The sequence below is a fragment of the Arthrobotrys flagrans genome (assembly GCF_004000055.1).
Source record: "Arthrobotrys flagrans strain CBS H-5679 chromosome Unknown unitig_8, whole genome shotgun sequence".
NCBI classification, from domain to species: domain Eukaryota; kingdom Fungi; phylum Ascomycota; class Orbiliomycetes; order Orbiliales; family Orbiliaceae; genus Arthrobotrys; species Arthrobotrys flagrans.
Genome location: NW_027137553.1, coordinates 1,886,445 through 1,906,999, shown reverse-complemented (window position 1 = coordinate 1,906,999; position 20,555 = coordinate 1,886,445). Strand labels below are relative to the sequence as shown.

Genomic DNA, 20,555 nt, shown 5'->3' with positions numbered 1-20,555 from the left:
TATTGGCCGAAATGCAGCACTTCCACAAAAACACCGAACGTAACGCTTAACCTCCCGCTGAAAAGACTCTAGTGCGCAACTCGGATCGTGTCAAGAAGAAATGGGAAAGAGAAAGTCTATGGTACAGGAAACGGTAATTAAAAGAGTATACACATTTAGATACCAACCCGCCGTGGTGATTAGCATTGCTGCTCAGCCCAGATGTAGGGCAGGATAACTACACAGGCAGTGTAGAACACCATGAAACTTTTAAAGATGCAAACCGGCCAGAGAAGTGGATTTGTCGTCTTGAACATTACCCAGATGGAATAAAAGGCTACGGCGAAGAAATGAGTGTAAAGGATGAGAGGTCGGCGCAGCATACTACATCAATCACATTAGCAATTAAGGACCCCCATTGGGATTAACAATAGAACTTACCCAGACAGAAGTCCAACCGGATGGTCAACGCAAAGACCTCCCATCTGGAAGTACTCGAAGCAGCCCCTCTGGAGAACCTTTAGGTTTTCATCTGTCTTTCTTTAGCATTTGCCTGGATCGTAAGGGGCAATCATGCAAACTTACCATCAGCCGCGAACAAGCTGTACAGAGCTTGTGCCAGAATATTCACTACGCTTGTGAGATTTCTCCGCTTCCAGTGGAAATCCGCTAATTTGTCAAGGACGAGGTCAGAATCGCTCAGGTCCTCAATATCTGCTAACAAATCACGAAGTAACACCACATCGTTAAATGCCACAGTCATGCCACCTCCTGTCAATGGATGTCGCATATTCATCGAGTCTCCAACTAGTATCAAACCAGGAGTCTTATTCATAGTTGGTGGTAGAAATGAGTTTGGCATCGACCGAATAGACTTGGAGTCTTCAACAGCCTTCCGGAACGACGGCCTGACCTCCTCAGGTAACGTAGGTAGGACTGTGCCTAACATGTATGACTTGAGACTTCCATCGGTTTGGGAGGGCGGTTTTCCCTGGATATCTACCAGAGCTCGTGTTTCATGTGTACCAATTTGATATATGAGGACTGGGGCACGGTCCGAAAGGATGACTATTCCGTGATTTTTAAGTGGCATTTTGGTATCGATGAGTTCCAGCCCGAAGAAATGAGACTTGACCTGGACCTGGCGAGGGATGAAATCGGATCTGATATTGGATTTACAGCCATCGGCCACAACTGTGAGGGAAGCGAAGTACTAGGCAAACCGTTAGTCTGGTATTAAGCCAATTGACATATATGCAACTTACACAGATCTCCTCCTTGGTGTTCCGGGGCGTACATCGTATACCGATAACATGGCCAGAAGACCCATTCTTTATCAGGTTCTTTGATACTGTAGCCTCGACAATTGTTACACTATCCATCAATGGGTTAACAAACGAGGCCAATTGATAGATAATGTAGAATATAGCTCGGCAACATACTTCGGCGCCGACTTAGCTGCTGCCCTGAGCTTTTGAATGAATTTTCCATGATGAAAACTCCTTCCTTCGGGTCTCTTGCCATCTTCGCCGATGGCATACGGAACATGTACTGGTTCATCATGATATCGGACCTGATAGCCATGACAAGGTATAGCGTCCAACCCTTCCAAGCAATCTATTCGTGAAAACCAAGAATTAGTCTCCAACTCGGCCATTTATTTAACCAATTGATGGCCTAGCACTCACCCTCCATTCCCAACTGCTGCAATGCCTTCACACCGCCTGGTTGTAGCAGCTCTCCAACAATCCTATTCGGCTCTGACAGGTCTCGTTCGAGCAACAGGACATCGCGACCCTGCTCGCCTAGCGCGACAGCAAGGGTACACCCTACGATTCCGGCGCCAATGATAGCGACATCGAAAGACCGCTTCGGCAGTGGTGGAGGAGGTAGATTTCGTAGTTCCGGAGTGCCGACCATGTTGAACGATCTTTATCTTGGGGTGGTTTACGTAGTCGAGTTCGGAATTGCGTAAAGGAGGCGGGAGGACAAGTTAGTAGCGTTGAAGCTAGATTCGTTGACTAAGGGGGTTCCAAAACATAAACCGTGAAGCAGCCCGAGCTATATATAATTGTTGTATATCGTAACGAGCGAAATATCAAAAAAAAAATTGCAGAAAATTTCGGGCTTATAACGAGAGATCCCCAGCTGATAACGAGCTGGACCGGTCTGTTCTTTGCAATCACAAGCTTGTGATTTGGCGCGCTGAGAAGTTTTGGACGCAGGAACCTCGAGCCCAGGCCATCCTGACAGGCCATTTTCACCTGCCGACCAATCACAGCCTGCGATTCGGTGTTCGTTCGGCCCGGCACAACGCAAATTTAAGCTCGCTGCAGGGGAAAAGGGACATCATACGATGCTCAGGCTAGCATCAAGCCAGATAACTTTGAAGCTGTCGTCGGAAAGAAAGCTTGAAGCTGCCGCGATTATTCGGAGGGCTTGGGCCAGTCGGACCGATGTTGATGTGACTGTGTAACATCAACCTTTGGCTTCGGCGCCGACATCCCTCACAACGCATCGAGCTGTTGCATTTTGTCAAATTGCCTTGTCCATGAGAATTAATTCCTAGAATCCCTTTGGTTCTACGGGATCAAATATATTCTGGTCCAAGGCTTTTAGTTTATTATATTCCGGTGGGGTAGAGTGGGGAGTTTGAAGGCACTCGGAGTGCTATTTAGTATCTTCGATTCGAACTTATATATAATAAAATTGGCCTATATGCATATGTCGAGATTGGCCAGCCTGGTCGAGATAGCGCTCAGCAGGGGAGCCGAGCTTGGTAGCCTACCTGAACCGGAGGCATCTCAATTGAGTCCTGTTCCTAAAATATTTCCTAACTAAAGGAATCCGATCCTTTACAAGACCATTCTGTCCAATTGTACCATCTCCGCCACTACAACCTTCTACTTCCAAATCACGAAACCCAACCATATCCGAATCTAATTAATCGAGCACAGCTATGTCTACAAGTACAGAGACCGTCTCTCCGAGTCCTGGAATCTATCTGCTGCCACCTCCAGGCGATCCGACATACCATCCCCTCCATCTCTTCACGCCTACCGGCGTTCCTTATGATCCCCGAACGGATCCAGTCTTCCGTCTCCCAAGTCCCCAGGTTCTTCCCTCCCTCCCTCTAATCACCGATCAAGCCATGTACCTACGCGCCTTTTGCCTCTATGAATTTCATATCGAAGGTCAAGATCGCCATCAGCTTCAAGCTTGGGGCGATGAACTTTACGAGTGGATGATTCAGACCACACTTTATAATAATTTTGGCATGATGGTGCGACGGGAGTTCAATCATTACTATGAAGAGGTACGCGTTTACGTCTCATTATTCATCACACTAGTAAAATTTAATAAATTTTCTAGATTTTGATAGAAAACATAATCAATGCTGAGCAAGCTCGCTACTTTGCAACACTCTACGATTTTGACAGTCGTATGCACCGTCATAACCTGAATACTCTCACCCACCTCGAGATCAAAAAGTATCTCCCAGATACATTCTATGCCTACATTGGAGCAGTCGAAATGACTCGTGGGAAAGGAGTCTTATTGAAGTGGCTACGCGATTTGATAAAGCCAATCATTGAGTATCGAGTCGACGACCTCACCAAGAATTGGTCAGCCAAGACGCGTACCAGGGCAACTAAGAACTGGGACAAAAATCGCATCCATAGCGACTTCAAGATTGAAGAAAAGGCCTACGAAATCGAGGATTTCGAGTGGATGGGTGCGAATTGGGAGACGTGGGGGATGACTGCAGCCGAGATTGTGGATGGGATGTTGAAGGTTGGGATTGAATTTGCTCTACAATTTCCAATCATTTGGAACTGTATAAAACCCATTGGAGGCTAACATTAGCAATCCTGGAACTTTACAGAACATGCGACGTCATTTGAGGGCCTATATTGGACCTTCTCGCACTGTTAACGAGCCGATCATTACCTGTGACTCCGAGTGGCATCCAAACGAAAAAGTTTGGTCCTTCGTTATTCGCTTTTCTTTCAGTCCAGATGCCTACTACATAGGAGTACATCAGAACCGAAAGATAGCTGAGTTTCATGCCGTTTGGAAAGCCATGGATCAGGTGAAAGAGTTTGGATCTGAAATGTTCACATATGCCACCTGGTTTTAGGACCTAATCCTTAACCTTTGCATATTTGTGATTGGCTGATTACATCCAGTATTATTTTTACAGGGTAGCATTGCAAAATGGTAATACTATATTATCACCAACGAGAACGTTTCGTCAAATATAGAGTATTACTCTAGCGATCTACCACCACATCACAACGTCGACTTATAACTTTTATCACTCCTGCGGACCTTCGTTATAGGAGGAAGATTTTTAAATTCGATTAATTCAATTACGCGTTATTCATCCCCTCGAGACCAAATTCATCCTATCTATGTAATTGTTTTTCGCATTGATTGCTGTCTTTTCTGTTGGAAAAAATCAAACGCATTGATCGCGAACTGCTGGAGGAATCACAAACCCTATGCCCTCATACTAACTAATCAACCACTTATAGACCTCCCGACCTCGACCTGACGATGGACAGTTTTCATTTTAGCCACCACCAGATCCCATTCCAACACCGCCAAACCAACCGCCACCGCCTGGTATTTTAAATACCTTTGAGAACCTCGATTTTTTATGCTATCAGAATGTAAGTTGTTAGCGACCTGAAACGCAACCCCAACAACGTAATATATGGCAAAACTTACTCCAGCATGGGCATTGTTGCCCTGTGCCGCCAACTGTGCATCTGCTAACCCTCCCTCGCCGCTAAAATTTACGGCTTCACCAATTTTAACCTTCCCACCTACGCCAGGTCCAGAGACCATCAACACTGGGAAAACATCTGTAGCTCCAGCAACAAACGTCCTCGCCACATCTCCTTCAATTCTCTTTTCTTCGCCGTTAATTGTGACAAACACTCTTGTTGGAACTGGCACAAGATCCTTTACTTCTGCGACTCTTGTCGTTTTGTTTCCCTTGCTGTCCAACGACTTTGAAAATTTTCCAGCCTTTGCGTTTGGATTGTCGTTCACATCTCTGGTGGGGATCATAGGAATACTAGGGTCAAACCGGAAGATTACTCCGAGTCCTACTATATCCCCCACCTTCGCCTGAAACTCTGAATCTGGGACTTTTGTTCCATTGTCGTAAACTCCACCATCTACAGAGTTCCAGAGGAGACTCGGTCCGGAAAGAGACTTCGGTGCAGCAGCTTGGCCATACGGCCGAAGGCTTCCATTGCTATCAGAAGCTACAGCTTCCGACCCAGCATCTTTTACAACGAAGCCAAATGCCAAACCCGCTGGAGTACCAGAATATCCCAAACTCGTGATTTCAAATTCCCAGTAGATACTCTTAGAATCATTTCCTGAAACCAAGGGGTTATCATAGCGCGCAGCGAACAGAGGGAGGTTGGATACGACATCGAACGTATTTCTTGTGGTAGAAGGGTCATCTGATGATGATGGGTTGAGTTGCCAAAGTGTGCCTTTGGTTTTGATAGACTCGGTTGTTTGTACAAGGCGGTAAATGGACGTTGGGATGGGTTGGAAGGATATTTGTTTGCCTGAGGAGATGAAGTAACGTTCATTGTCCGAGTATGAGCTCGGGTTTGCAAGCGGGTGGGGGGCAGGGTCGGCCATGTTGCAATTGGGGGAAGTGCCCTGTCGACTCCAAGCACTTAATTGTGGTGGCAGAGTTTTCTCGTAGCCAGAACCTTTGGAATGGGTTCTATAGAAAGAAGATCGTAGGATCTTTAGAGAGGTCGGAGGCTCTTCAGGGTGGATTATAAACTTTTGGAGCCATGTCCATGTGGCCATGCGGGTGCCGTACAGGCGAACAACCGTTCCCTGCTGACCATAAATCTGGCCGGCCTAGAAGCGTATGTATTTTGGACTCAAATGCGGCTGTGCCGAGCAGTGGATCCATATAACCATGAGGTAGCACGCCGGTTAAATGATCCTACGACTTCCTATGGATCATTTATACTTGGCTATGCTGTGCGACCAGCAGAGAGCCAGACTACCGATTTGTAATGGGGCTAGTCAAGTCTATGACATTACATCCAGGTGATTGCTTCTGGAGAATTGAATCGAATTGAATCATTTGGACCGAGCTACTGGTTCACCCGTTTGGAGTGCGGGGGTGGCAGAGCTTTATAGCTGCCTAGACACTTAAGCTAACTTGGCTACAGCGACCCCACAGCAAATCGATAGCCTATCGAAACTAACCAGGGTCTGGGATTCGAAGCTGCGGATTTATCAGGGATTCGGGCGACACCGACAATGCCGATATTTACAAACTGGAGCTTCGAGATTATAACAAAAACAACGCTTCATTCTTTGCGTCGAAAAAATTGCAAAAGCTAGCTACATAAGGTGCTCCAATATCGTAACGCTAACTACAAACAATAGTATCTACAAGAGGAAATTAAGCTTGGTACCAGCCAGGCTAAGAATCGAGGGGAAATCAGACGCTAACATAACAACTGAAGCAGTGAGCGCAATAACCAAAAGATCCAGCAAACAATCTGATCCGATCTACCATTTGCGACGTAATCCAATATCTGCCCGAACATCATGCATTTCATATCACTTGGATTGGCTGGTAATAGCGGGCGTTAGGGTGGTAACAGTTGGGACTTTGGTAGCAATTGTTGGAATTACACTGTTAATAGTCGGGACTTCACTAGAAATAGTAGAGATTACACCGACAGTAGTAGGAGCATCAGTGGCAATGGTCGGGACTTCGCTAGCGATAGGGGGAGCTACGCTAGCAGTCGTGGGAGTCCCAGGAGCAATAGGGACTGCAGTAGTAATAGTCGGGACTTCAGTCGCAGTAGTAGGGACCCTAGTGGGAATAGTAGGAACTTCGCCAGCAATAGTAGATACTACACTAGAAAAAGTAGTTGGTATGGCTGTGGAGCTTCCCAGCAAGAGAGGGCCGCTAGATTGGTCGGTTGGGGCCGGCGCATCAGCCGTAAGGCCTGTAGCAATACCGGCTACCCCCCAACTCGGCGCCTTAGGGACCCAAAGATGCGATTGGAGGATTCGATAAACTCGTGGACGTCGCCATTCCCAGAGCTTCAGGCGAATCCAATGCTATAACTGTAGTCGGCAAAGCCCCATTCCCTAATTTTGCAGCTGCGTCAAGTATTCTCATGGAGTCCTCCCTTTCTTCGCCCCATGCAACACCGAATGGTAGCCAACATCTGAAGCTCCTCGCTGGGGCAACTTCTTCGTTTTCTATCCTTCCTACGTCCCTTCCCGGTGTTCCTTTCCAATAAATTCGAGTTCCTTCACAGCCTGTCTCGTCGAAAAAATCGCAACTAGCAGCAATTAACCTCCCAGGCTCTGACTCTGATGTTGCTGTTGACATCTACACACCATGTTACGCCACTGATAGGCGTACTATGTGGAACTGTTTTGTTTAGTACGCACGAATTGGCACTCGTATGTTGATGGTATGCGTGCTAGCTAGGCTAGTAGTATTACTATGGTTATAATGCTAGTATGACTATTGATGCTAGTCCTAGTGGTGCTGGTGGTGGTGCTGTCGGTGCTGTTCATGCTGTCGACGCTGGTGATAAGGGGTTGCAGTCAGGTTGCAGCAAGCCGCTAGGTTTTCGCTTAATTTTGGCTTCAAAAATTAATAATAATTCGAATATTATATGAAAAACCTATGAAAATTTCAAATTGGAATAATTGAAACGGGTTCTTTCTAATTATATATATTTTCTAATTAGAACTAACTAAATTTATAATAATTTTTTGAAATACAAATTTTGTTGGCTCTTCCCGGTGTGGTCCTCGGTAGAAAACATTATATGATGCAGTGATATACTATGATATTAATCTCACTCCTTATCATCCATGGACAACTTAAGGCCTACTTCTATAGACAAAGCCTGACCTCTTTTCTTCTTGTACCTTCTATATGGAACTGGTTACCCTGTTTCTCCAAGCTTTATTGATGTGATGTTGGTATCCGCTCGCAATCGGATTGAGTCACCGATGTTCGCGTTCGCGGTTTTGTGTTGCTGTAACGTTGTATTTCGCAAAGAGCGACTCTGATCGCATGTGCGCATAGTCATATTTGGTATTTCTGATTAAGTTGCAACCTGGGAATAGATGAATATTGATTTTGAGGCATATGGGTTCAAATTAGCAAGTTCTACTAACACCTAATTCTGAATGTTGATAGTTTTTGTCGAGAGTTAGCTCTGGTTTAATTAACTGGGGAATTCGGGTGGAAAAACGGAGTTCGGCGGTGCCATGCGGGTATCAATGTAAATATCATGATCAACGACAAACAATGTCTGGGGGACAGCGGATAAGTCGGTACAAAAAGTCAATTGATCACTTATTACTGGGAACCTAGGCGGCGCCTGAAAAAATAGGCTCATCGATGCATTCCGTGTTTTAACTGAACTTTTATATCCCAAGCTGCCTGCGAATCAACCTTACCCCCAGGATTAACAGGTCCGTGTGTTGACTCACGAAATTACCACAACCAACACCGCCTGGCGCCTCCTCCCCGAACAAACCCTAGTGCCTCAGCTTCGGTTTGGATGTTTCAAGATCACATCTAAGAAAATTGTCTCCCAATCCGATCCCTTTTCGTAAAATGACTACTTTGGGCATTGACTCACTTTGATCAATGAGCCTTAGAAATGCATTTAAGCCCATCGTTTCTAAGATCCCCATTTCTCGAAGTTTCGAATACATTCAAACAAAATATCGCAGTCGAGATATTGATTGTAACCCTCCTAGCTAGCTCTAACAGCTCTACCTCGCTAGTTTTAGCTTCCCATCTTCTAAATTGTGTTTACCAAAGTTTCCTCCGGGTTCCCCACAAATTATCCCAGGATGTCTTCATCTGGTTCCACCTCTAAGGCTGCGGCTAAGGAACAGTATGACCTATGCTTTATCACCGATGCCACGGGGTCCATGGCGACCTATCTAACCGCCCTGCAGCATTCCCTCCCACAAATTCTGGCTCTCAGTAATCTGACATCCGCATTTACCTCAATTTCCATCATCGCCTACCGCGATTATGACAGTGATAGCCTTCGGTTTGGCCGTCAGATCGAGTTTAGCGGTTGGTACCACGTAGGCGAGCCACTTAAGAACAGGGAGAATAAAGTCGACCTCATCAATTTTGCGAAGAAGATTGAAATCTGCGGTGGGGCGGATTATCCAGAGGCATCGAAGAGTGCTGTTTGGACGTTGATCAAGAATCTTAATCCGGGAAGACGGACTTTGTGTTTTTGGTATACGGATGCGCCGCCACATTCTGAAGTCAGTCGGTCGTGGGGTGGGCAGCGACAGAAGGAGTTGGCGGAGTTGAAGAAACACCCAATTGGGATGGAGTGTACTGAGTAAGTTGATTGCACTTAAAGTGATATTAAAGAATGTTCGAATGTTAACGAAGATATTTCGTGTAGTTGGATTTCTTGCTGTCGTCTCATGGCAAAACACCGAGTTCAAGTCATGAGCGTCCTCGATGGATCCCTTGATGTCCATGCATCTTGGTACACTATTCTCAGCGCAGCTACCAACGGTGTGGCCGTCACCTTGGACAAAGTTGAAGCGAATAGTATTTCGTTAGTTTCAATGGACCTGTTAATGGCATGGCTCAATCAAACGCCTCGATCTACAACTGAGACGGGCGTCATGGCCCTCAGCTGGCCATCATCTTTAGCGAAGAAGTTCAAGGCAGTTAAAGACGAAACTCCAAAGAACAGTGGTGGTTTCTTGCCCAAGTTTGATAATGATAGAGTGCTATCACATCCTCTTACGAAGCAGCAGTATGATGTTAACAGAGATGTGCATCATCGACGAGAATCGGTTCAAGACTTCGCTTTGCACTTTGCGGAAGATACGGACTACCAGGCCCTTGTGTATGAAACTTTGGAGGTACGTATGCGTATTAGATATCGGTATAATTGTTGAGGTTCCTTTCAAAACTGACAGTGATATTATAGGCTATAATCGAATTCGATGTGTCAACAATCTCACTCAATCCCGTATTTGGAGAACTATGGCGGGTTATGTGTGCCGAAAGAAGCTCTCCTTCTCGCGACAAAGTCGTCAACGCTTTCGCTATCGCGGTAGGAAATATGCCTGACGGAACTCCTAAGAACAATATGAAAGTTTGGCTTGAAGAAAGTTACAACCAAACTAAAGAGATCGAGCGAATCATTGCTTCCGTCCCCGCGGGAGATGTCTACCCAGCCGTTTGCATTGACCCTACTGAAGCAGGGGTCGGGCCAGCTCATTGGATCCGAGGTGACCTCCTTGAGATTGCCCGCTCTTGCCATCACACTGTCCTAAAGAGATTGGGTAAGGTGTTGACGAAGTTAGTTTTTATTCCTTCGAAGGAGGAGTGTCCAGAACATTTGCGAAACGATGAGATTGTTGAAAAGATTCCATTTGTTCTGGCGAATAAGGAGCATAAGCGACAGTTTTGGAAGATTCTGTTGCACCTTGTGCTCCCAGGTACTTACCTCTCTGCCCGTGCCGGAGCACTATTAGCGGCACTGTGCATGAAGATCGGTGTTCAAATCCCAGGCCTCCAAGAAGCAGCTAGGGAAACATTAGTTGCCTTCCGTGGAAAATGGGCAGATGACGAAGTCGGAGAGAACTGGAGTTTGGAATGTATGCGCCTCATCGTTCACTGTGACGAGAAGGACCGCAAGAACGGTAAAGACGGCCTTCTCACCGATTTCGAGGCATCATTATTCAAAACCCTCAATGCCTACAAGCTAGCCGAACTTAACCTCGACACCGAATTGGTTGCTCGTATCCCCTTTACCCCAGAGAAGACAACGGGATATGTCGGCCCACTTGTCAAATGTCGCAGATGCAAGCACAACCGCAGTGTCGCGATTATGGCAAAAGATGAAATTTGCGGTATCTGCGCCGTACCCGCTAAAGAATGGGAGAATCCCAAGGAGCGAGAAGATTCCGTTACGATGCGCGCAGAGACCGAACAAGGAGAAAAGACACCCAGACACTGGGTCGAATGCGGGAGTTCAGGCTGCCGCTGTGCGTACGTGGTTTATAATATTGATAAGCTCAATGTCAAGCCAAAGTGCTATTACTGCCGTTATCCTACCGCAGGTAAAGCCCCATTCGTCTCCTGCAAGACTTGTACCAATAGAGTCATTTGGCCGGAAGAATACCGCACCGAAGCGGCCAAGGACTTCCGGTGTGTTTTCTGCGAGGAAGGTCGTCCAACTATTATAGACCGCTCAACAACTGCTCGCGAGCTTAACAAAGAAAACACAGCGGCTTGGATCATTAGTGAGAAGGGTTTGAAAATCGGCTTCACAGGGAGATCGACTTATGCTACCGTCAAGACCCACACATCAAAAGTTCTATACGACCACATCTCCATATTCCCGCAGACAACAGACCTCTCCCTTACAATTAGCAAGAAGCCGATTCAAAACGTAAACGATTTGCTCGAACAGTATCAGAAATGGATTTCATCCAACACGATCGAATACAAGACTTGCAATCTATGCTTCGACTCTTCATTCAAACCCCAGGGTCTCCACGAAGCTTGTGGAAGACGTGGTTGTCATAATAAGATTTGTACGGATTGTATCAAGAGTTGGTATGGGATGAACGAGCCTGGTAAGGTGGTAAATTTGAATTCTTTGCATTGTCCGTTCTGTAGACGAGAGCCAGCGGCAAAGATTTTGAGAGGGTACGAATTAAACGTTGCGACATTAGCGGGATTACAAGATGCAGTTAAGGAAAGAGGAAAGTGGGTTTTCGGATGGTGTAAGTTCCCAACATTTCCCAGAGCGTCTACAACGCATTTGTGCCTGCTGCATTTTTCCATTAACAAACTATCAAGGCGTCGATTGCGATACAGCAAAGCCGTGGATCGAGCGGGTCTGTGCACAAGGTGGTCAGCCTGCTGAACTCAACGGATTCGTATGTGAAGATTGTGAGCGAAAGACGGGAGAAAGAGGTATGAAGCATTGTCCTAAATGCAGTGTTCTGACCGAGAAGTCAGTCGGTTGTAATCATATCACTTGTCCATGCGGGCAGCATTGGTGTTATGTCTGCGGCGAGGCATATCCATACGATATGATCTATGAGCATTTGGATGAAGCACATGGTGGGATTTACTTTAATGGCGATGACGATGACGATGACGATTATTGATGATTGAAGGGGAAGAGGGGCAGTAGTCACACCGCAAGGAGGGGGTGCGGGGAGCAATAATTTCCATATTTTTATTTTTATTTTTATTTTTTTTTTCACTCGTTCATGTTAATCAATTAATCAGGATCAGTTCACTAATTCTTTTTGGGTAACAATTAATGAGGAAATAAAGATATTTCATTGTTTGGTTCTTCGTTGTAGTAAAAAGAAACATGCAGGTGGAGAGTATATCGGGATTCCATGCGGGTCCTATTTCTATTCAAAGAAGAGCAAGCCCCCGTAGGACGTCTGAACTTAGAGTTTCCGCAGTGCTTGAAAGTAGCAGAAGAAAGGATCTCAAGCCTATGCCGAGCAACGTGTGAAACCCTAATATAAAACCAGCAAATAAGGCCATACCCTGTCGTAAAAAAGGAATGATCATCCTTGTTCGAAAAGATCAATCGTCCGAGGGAACGGCGAATGGTTAAATATCGCCACTAGTTTTCTTCACCATCTTATCCAGAGGCTTGTCGACAGTATCAGGGACCCAGAATGAACGCAAAGTTGGAATCTTGGCTGGGTCACCCGGGTTAATACTGGGTCCAAGTTCTCCTTCAACACGCTCTTTGTAAAACCCCTCAGGGTGCTGGAGGCCGTGAAGGGCGGCTCGAACCCTATTGGTACTATTAATATAACTTCAACCGAGGAATGCGATCACTAAGTGAATCAGGTTGCCTTCCAGGCTAAAGGGAATAGTAAAAACTCACAAAATAGCCCACCCAATGCTCCTTAATCCAATAAGAGCCTCAACCCCTCTTTCTTTACTATTGCCCATTACGGCCGTGATAATGTCCACTTTATCGCAGATAGGTTCTTTAAATTGATACTTATCAGGGTCTTCAACACGAAGCTTATCAACAGCAACAACAATAAGGTCACGAAGTTTCCTAGTTGTCCAGAAGTCCTTTTGGAAACCATCAACGTAGACCATCCTTGTAACATTTTCAGTCATCATCTTGCGAAAAGTTGTGTAACTTATGACATTTGGCTTCTCTCTAGAATCTTGAATGACTTGGATACGGTGGGGGCAGAATTTGATGTATATTCCGTTGTTTTTCCGGGCGAATTCAAGGAATGCATTGGCGTGGTGAAGATGGACGAATGTGATGCGAACATGCTTGAAAGTATCATCGGGGCCTCCCTTGGTGGTACTGATACGGTAAAGAGGGCCCCCGGCGAGGTTTCCCAGAACATTCGCAACACTGATAGTCTTGGGGATATTTTGCAACCTGAGAACAGGAACCCGTTCACTAGCGTATGATGCGCGATCGCAAAGTTGGCCCTCCTCATAAAACATGTTTTGTACATCTGGGAAATTACCGCTATGGTTAAAGTCGGGTGGGAGAGTTGTAAACCTTACTGCGTACATAGCCGGATCAGTGCTTGAGGCTCCACTGGTAGCGGGTGGACCAGGGCTTTTGATAGAAGCTGCGTTAACGCGGAGCCCTGAAGTGACTAGCTGCTGAGGGGTAGCATCCCTGTCACGTAGAGGGGGGCAGAGTCTTGGAGAGGTTGCTTCATCACCTCTGCGAGTTTCTGAAACGGCGCAACGACAGGGACTTCAGCGGATTGTCGAGGAGGTGGTGAGACTGGCCTTTGGGCAACAACAGCAGGCTTAATTGGAACAGCTGTCTGGTTGCTAACATCGCCATGGAGGAGTTGGACTCCCTCCTGTGATTGATCTGCGTAGATCTCCTCGACTGCAGCATCATCATAAACGAAAGGATCAGAGACCCTAGGAGGAATCTCAGCTATTTTTCGAGAAAAGTATTAGAGTTACTCTTTTGCGTGATAGCTGAAGTATATCTTCTTCTTTGCTTGCCTAGTTTGGGGCGATTTTGCTGACCCGCAGGTTCATTAGTCTCCGGGCTAACCTTAGCGATAGCCCCATCATTAGCATGGAAATCGAAAAGGTCAGCAACGTCATCTGGGGCTGTTGATTGAGAAGGCGGGACCGTCTCTGCCGGAGTTGATGCGACAGAGCTGTGCTCGCTTCTGACAATCACGGGAGTAGGAAGGCCTTCGGATTCTACTTTTGTATCTGGTCCACTTGGCAGATTTTCAGCCGGGGATTGGATATCAGCAACTACTACGAGATTTGGTTAGTATAATATTAATGTTCGGATTAGCAATGGCTTATGAAATACCTTCGTCGCCAAGAGTTACTTTGAGCTTCTCGATTTTCTATAGAAATTATATCAGCTCCATGCTTCACACAGATCAGCCATATCAGTCGCAGAGAATCCCATACTCGTAGAGCATCTCCAAGCTGGCTAAGGCTTTCCTGAACAAGCTTGTTCTGCCCAACAGCTTTTTGAACGCTGTTTTGAGCACCTTTAGCCAAGTTGGTGATGTCACGAAGCTGCACCCGTAGCTTCTCAGCTTCAGCGGTTTTCGTCCCAACTGCTTCCTCAAGGGCATGAACTCGGTCACAGAAGTTCTGAATAATGCCTTCTTGCATCTTTTTGGTTTGGGCGCGGATCAACGGCCTGGAAACTTTGACCTTGGCTTCACCGTGCATCTGAGGCAACTGCGGTTGTACCGGCGCAGGGCTTCGAGATCGAAATGCGTAGTGGCTAGAGCTGGGAACGGTGAGGAAGGCATTGTTAGTCATCAGCCTGACTGGAGAAGGAGATTGCATCATGATCTCTGGAATCTGGGCTTCCGTTTTCTTGACGCCAGGCTTATTCATCTTGCAGAAGAGAAGCAGTATAACTGCAGCTTACTAAAGTGAGAAGCTGTCTCAATCCAAAACTGCAGGAAGACGAACAGAGAACTCAAAGAGACTCTGGCAATATTATCCGCTGGATGACAAATAGAAAGAATCAGAGGATAAGAATGATGGTGGTGATGATAATGACAAAGGAGGTGAGGACTTCTTCAAATTGATGTGATAGGAGATGAATGGAAAGGAGGGTCAGTGGCGGGAGAACTTTGGAACCTCAAGTACTTACTATTTCTGGAACGATGGAGGAAAAAAAGAGGAGCAGGAAGTTGGTGGTGGTTTCTCGAAGTCGTGGGCTTGTTATTCTGGTGAGTGAAGTCTCCGAAGGGTTGATGATTTGAATGGCACGTTCCTTCGAAGCTTTCTCACCGAGCAATGAGGAGGGCATATCATTGATGAATTTAATTTGCAGACTAGCCAAGTCAACCCAGTTAGCTCAAAACATTCGCTCTAAAAACAGTAAACTTTCAGCGGCCATAAATCTATCATTTTCACACACTGACGGAGGGCTTTTAAATTAATAATACCTAACCAGATGGTAATTTCAATATTGAGTAGAGAAAACGACCTCCAATCAGTGTTATTATGATTGGAGCTCGAAGGTGTTGCTCTTGTTGGAAATATTGCCATCTAATTAGCTATTTGGACTTGCCAGGCCTAAATGGGATATGAATGTTGTTCTACTTTTGGGCCATTGAACTAGCAGTATAAAATTCTCCTGATAGTAAGTAATATCTTGTATTTGGTTCTTTCTTAGATACATGGATACATAAAATTTAACTAATTCGGACGCTACAAAAAAAATCCATAGCCGACATGTGTACTTTTCACGCTTGACAAGAAGCCACCCCAATTCCAAACGACGAAGCCAAGTACTCAAGTATAAAGCTCCTCAGTGAAGGCATTGTAACCAGCAGCTTCCTTCGCAAAATCAACATTTTGCATGAATTTAAGCGGCATTTCCACCAAGCTACCTCGGACCTTCGCAAGCTCTTCCTTGACTTGCCTGGCACCCTCGGCACCCGCTGCGAAATTTGACTTGACAACATGGCCGCTGAGGTACAGTGGTGGCTCAGGATTCTCCTTAGTACCTCGAGGTGCAAAGTACTTACCATAATGGTTGGTGTATTGCTCCCAGTTGACGACATCATCACATGGAACTTTGGAAAACGTTAACTCGCTAAATTCCTCTAAATTTAGACTCAAGGCGGAGGAAGCAACTTACCAGCATGGAAAACTTTGTTGAATACCTGGGTGTTCGTGGAAGCAATGCCATTCCAGTGATTCCAGAATGCATCACTGAGAGGATCCATTACCAATTTGTCTTCAGCAGAGTCGAAATCATAGACATTAGGTTCAGGAACAGGAAGTGAATTCTGGTCAACATGATCGGGAGCCTGGGCGGGAACAAGACCAAGGTGCTTGCGGAAGATGTAACGACGGAGAGTACCGGCGAAGTGAGAGGCGGTGTATTGTTGTCCGTTCATCAAAGATTGTAAGGGGGTCTGATCTTCAATGATGATGGCAATTTCGGAATCATGGTCACCAAGTTGCGAGCGGTCGTTGATATTGGCGGAACCGCAGATTGCGATTCTATCATCAGCGATGAGAAGCTAAATATTTGTTAGTACGGCCTCTGTATAAAATTTTAGCGCAGATATCCTACCTTCGAGTGGATGTAAAGCTCTTCGGAAACGAAGGCATCAATCTCTTTATCCGGGTCACCGGTCCACGGAGCATCTCGGACGTCTCCACCACCCAGCATTGAGCATTGAGCTACGCTATCCCAGACAGAAGATCCGGCGCCCTTGACTCTACCCCATTCATCAAGTTCTCCGCCATGCGCCTCAGCGGTCTGCCATCCGGCACCGATCTTATTTTCCAAAGCCTGTTGTGCAACCTCATACTCAAATTTCGTCTGAGCCTCAGCGGTCTCAAGCTCTCGAGAAATATTAATCCGATCGTAGTTGCGCAAGTTATAGAATCGGATATAGTCCGATGGGTTAACGCCTTCCGCATATAGCTTCTCGTAGATAGATCTGCCTTTTCCATCTGGACCTTTGTCACCTCTGACAATAGAGTCGTATTGGTATTCCATAATCACACGTGTTCCCAAAGCGCCATCGTCCTTGAGGTCACCAGCAAAAGCCGGGACGGACGGCATGACAACGACCACTCGGAATTTCTGGCCTTCGCGGTGAGCCCTAACGATTCTGTTGACAAGGGCTTCTCCAATTCTATTCTTGACAACTCGGCTTCCATCGGTGGCGGTGATGAAGAACTATAGCAGACGTATTGTTAGTACTATATAACATCATAGTTCTACCGTTGTTACCAACCTGGTTTTCGATATAAACGAAGTGGTGAGCGTGGTTAATGATTTGGACGTATGCATTTTGAACCGAATGCTCCGTCTTCATATTGTGGCTCCAAGGACTGATACTTCGAACAATTTGGCAATTAATCGGGTGAGCACCATGATGATGAGGAGGAAGAGGATGGTGTTGCTGATGCTGGGGTTGTTGGTAGTATCCACCGTGGTGACCACCAGCTCTCGATTGCTCCTCTTGTTCATAACGCTCTTGCCTTCGGCGTCCCTTGCTACTAGGCTCGTCATCGGAATCTGACCATGCGAGGTCGGGATCATAGTCTTCCCTGCCTCCCCTACGTTGACGTCTGCTCCCACGACGCTCTGAGCGTTCCTCACGCCTTTCTTCTTCATAACCACCGCCCTGGAGGCCCATGATACCCTTCATCCCGCTCTTGAGTTTACTCGCTGCATGAGTAATACTACCATGTCCGGATCCGCCATGCGAATGAACGGGAACATCAATCGGGTGGTACCTGGTGTCTTTTAAGCCGTATTTGGATTCAAGGATGAAATTCCAGCGTTGCATAAAGTGAGTTTTCAAGTCGTCAACAGTCGGGCCTCTCAAGCAAAGTGCAACATCGGACCAGCCTAGGAATATAAGTCAATACAGCTGGCTCAGAACTGGTGCTTTGAAAGATTTAATCGTTTACCCATTCTGCTGCTTTCCGTTCTCTTGAGCTTATTCTGCGCCCACTGATCCACGGTGTGGAAGTCCATCACACGGGCGTTGTTGTAATCCTGGCCTAGGAAAACCGTTTCTTTGATATCGGTTGGGTGAACATCGGCAATAGGATGATGTGGAAGATCCCATCTACCCCAGCAGAGATCGAGACCACCCTGCATATTCATTAGCTTCTTGCTCAACAAGCGGGAGGTTTCCCTAGCTTACCATAAAGGCGATTCCTTCGCCAGGAACAACACCATCGATAAGACAGAGTTTCTCGTGGTGGGCCCAGTATAGAACGATCTGATCAGTGTTCGTGAAGCTGCTAAGCGTATTCAGAAGGTTACCCTTAATCAGCTTTGACAGAACGACCTTTCCGTCTGGAGTATGGTCCGGATGCCTGAAAACTTGGATGTTTGGATGTTGCTCTTCCAGGAAATGCTTCGTGTGTGCAGAGCTCAATGTCAAGGCTTGAGTAACTTCCTTGTAGACAATGATGTTGACGATAACTCCTCTTTCTGCAGCCGCCTTTAGCATTCGATCGAGACGGTACTCTTCGTATTTAGCTGCGGGGCGTCTGAGGTGCAATTCTGGAGAAAGCCACCAATCTAGAATCCAAATACTATGGCGAGCATTCTGGATTGCCTCGGCAACAGCCCAGCCTTGAGAAAGTTAGTATAGATGGCGATGAGTTAGTCCGAAAATATACTCACAGTAGTCCTTTCTATAGACAAAATCGTTAGCAAATACTATCAAAGTAGGATCCTCTTCGTCACTACTTACCCGTCGACAAACCATTTAATCGAATTTCCGGGGTAGACACCTGCGAAACTTTCGAATCTATTGGAACTATGGAAGTGGTCGGGGTCCGTACAAATGCCACCCTCGTGCATACCCGAATGCGCTTGAGTTTTATTCGTATTTGTTACCTCACGGATAGCATTGTGCAAACCAGTTCTGAAGCTTCTGAATACCGAAAGCTTCTCTGTCTCAGGAGCAGCCGTCGGCTTCCAGCTCACTTCGGGAGCAAATGATTGTGTAGGGGTATGTGAATAGTCGAACTGGGGCTCGGCTTCGGGTGGAGGGCCAGACGGTTCGGCACGTGGGTGATAGTTGTGAGTAGATGGGTTTCGCGGGGTTTCCCCTGGCGCACCTGTCGGAGGGGCGTACCCGCCAGCTGGGTATTCTAGATTGCGGTCATTAGAATATATTCGAACAAGAGTTATGGTAAACCCCTACCGTGGGAAGGGGCACCACCTCCGTAGTAGCCCTGGGCAGACCTGTTGGGGTCCTCGCCGTATTCAACGGGATACGGAGGTCCTGGAGCTGGATAGCTAGCTTGGCTATAGTTTGGATCATGGTATTCACCCCCAGTAGCACCGTACTGTTCAGTCGGTGGTCCATATTGGGTAGTAGGTTGAGGTGAAGTATGTTGGTAGTAGCCACCCCCTTCATGTTGCTGGCCACCATACGATTGTCCCTCATGGTGCTGGCCGCCGTACGCTTGGTGTTCGGCAGAGTAACCTTGAGATTGGCCCGAATATTCCTGGTGGTAAGCTTGGTTGTACTCTCCAACAGCGGCGGTTGGAGCTTGATATCCTGCTCCGTACTGCGACTGGGAGTAACTATCGGCTGGATAGGTACCTTGCTGATATTCACCGCCCTGCTGGTATTCCCCGCTATATCCAGAACGTTGCTCCTGCGGGCTTTCGGGGTATGGCGCACTTCCGGGGACACCATATCCAGAAGGAGCCTGATAGTCGAAGCCTCCTGGTACTGTATAGCTAGATTCAGTATTATCATGCGCCGCACGAGAGGAATACTGCTCGCCCTTTTCCTCTTTGCGCTTCCGATGCCTTCGGGCTTTTCGTTCTTCCTTGGTTTCTCCTTCATATTCGTAGTTATCATCGTCGCGGCTTCTAGAACGGTCTTTGGACTTGCGTCTTCGACGTTCACCGTCATCCCCGCCGCCGCTATGACGGGAACGAGAGCGGGACCTAGATCTTCCCATTTTTGTGAAAGTTTCACACCAAGGGTAATGAGAGAGAGCTCGAGCTATGGTCGCAGATAATTAGAATTCTAGGTCGAATATGCATAGATAACGGTCGAGCCGAGATGACAATGCTATGCACAAACCTTGGTTTCGATGTATGTATGGGTCTACACTACGGAGGATGATGTTTGTGATTGTGAGGAGCTGTTGTGGGATGGACTGATGTAATCGGTGGCTGGTGTATGTCCTGTTCGGATTCTGTAACAGGGAACGTACCCCGCTGCCATCGGATGTATTGCACCACCGAAACTTGTAAGAATTCTACAAAGCACACCGCGAATATACGGATTGTATTAACGCCGATTGCAATTGACACCGACTCACTACCACTCTAATTATGACAGCTGTGACAGGGCTGGGCAGCGACAGAGACAGTTAATTAACAGTTGACAGTGGTATCTCCAAGCCCAGAACTCATCTTGGCGCCGATGTGCAGGGCCCTTTCTGGCTTCGTCTTCGCAGCTTCAGCTGAGGGCTGCTGGCTAATAGAAGCAAGCGTCGGCTGTCGATCCCA

The 20,555-nt window shown here is 46.7% G+C and overlaps 7 protein-coding genes across 7 annotated transcripts; 2 read left to right on the top strand and 5 right to left on the bottom strand.

Annotated features, from left to right (window-relative positions):
* Window positions 1-179: 179 nt before the first annotated feature.
* Window positions 180-1,899, bottom strand: DFL_007058 (uncharacterized protein; the record flags this gene model as incomplete). Its single annotated transcript, XM_067636582.1, has 6 exons — window positions 180-363; window positions 421-511; window positions 565-1,192; window positions 1,245-1,353; window positions 1,422-1,596; window positions 1,668-1,899. The coding sequence occupies 6 exons, from the start codon at window positions 1,897-1,899 to the stop codon at window positions 180-182; spliced, it is 1,419 nt and encodes a 472-aa protein (XP_067488184.1).
* A 1,039-nt stretch (window positions 1,900-2,938) lies between these two features.
* Window positions 2,939-4,120, top strand: DFL_007057 (uncharacterized protein; the record flags this gene model as incomplete). Its single annotated transcript, XM_067636581.1, has 3 exons — window positions 2,939-3,295; window positions 3,352-3,774; window positions 3,866-4,120. 3 exons carry the CDS (start codon window positions 2,939-2,941, stop codon window positions 4,118-4,120), a joined length of 1,035 nt encoding a protein of 344 aa, XP_067488183.1.
* Window positions 4,121-4,555: 435 nt separating this feature from the next.
* DFL_007056 (uncharacterized protein) lies at window positions 4,556-5,649 on the bottom strand (the record flags this gene model as incomplete). The annotated part of the gene is made up of 2 exons (XM_067636580.1): window positions 4,556-4,645; window positions 4,714-5,649. 2 exons carry the CDS (start codon window positions 5,647-5,649, stop codon window positions 4,556-4,558), a joined length of 1,026 nt encoding a protein of 341 aa, XP_067488182.1.
* A 948-nt stretch (window positions 5,650-6,597) lies between these two features.
* Window positions 6,598-7,168, bottom strand: DFL_007055 (uncharacterized protein; the record flags this gene model as incomplete). The annotated part of the gene is made up of 2 exons (XM_067636579.1): window positions 6,598-7,007; window positions 7,066-7,168. The coding sequence occupies 2 exons, from the start codon at window positions 7,166-7,168 to the stop codon at window positions 6,598-6,600; spliced, it is 513 nt and encodes a 170-aa protein (XP_067488181.1).
* A 1,706-nt stretch (window positions 7,169-8,874) lies between these two features.
* DFL_007054 (uncharacterized protein) lies at window positions 8,875-12,189 on the top strand (the record flags this gene model as incomplete). The annotated part of the gene is made up of 4 exons (XM_067636578.1): window positions 8,875-9,386; window positions 9,453-9,924; window positions 9,993-11,799; window positions 11,876-12,189. The coding sequence occupies 4 exons, from the start codon at window positions 8,875-8,877 to the stop codon at window positions 12,187-12,189; spliced, it is 3,105 nt and encodes a 1,034-aa protein (XP_067488180.1).
* A 463-nt stretch (window positions 12,190-12,652) lies between these two features.
* On the bottom strand, window positions 12,653-14,920 carry DFL_007053 (uncharacterized protein; the record flags this gene model as incomplete). Its single annotated transcript, XM_067636577.1, has 6 exons — window positions 12,653-12,842; window positions 12,936-13,687; window positions 13,753-13,979; window positions 14,075-14,317; window positions 14,376-14,412; window positions 14,480-14,920. The coding sequence occupies 6 exons, from the start codon at window positions 14,918-14,920 to the stop codon at window positions 12,653-12,655; spliced, it is 1,890 nt and encodes a 629-aa protein (XP_067488179.1).
* A 909-nt stretch (window positions 14,921-15,829) lies between these two features.
* Window positions 15,830-20,459, bottom strand: DFL_007052 (uncharacterized protein; the record flags this gene model as incomplete). Its single annotated transcript, XM_067636576.1, has 11 exons — window positions 15,830-16,113; window positions 16,179-16,566; window positions 16,620-17,234; window positions 17,293-17,912; window positions 17,975-18,161; window positions 18,214-18,650; window positions 18,702-18,712; window positions 18,772-19,174; window positions 19,228-20,043; window positions 20,125-20,239; window positions 20,433-20,459. The coding sequence occupies 11 exons, from the start codon at window positions 20,457-20,459 to the stop codon at window positions 15,830-15,832; spliced, it is 3,903 nt and encodes a 1,300-aa protein (XP_067488178.1).
* Window positions 20,460-20,555: the final 96 nt, after the last annotated feature.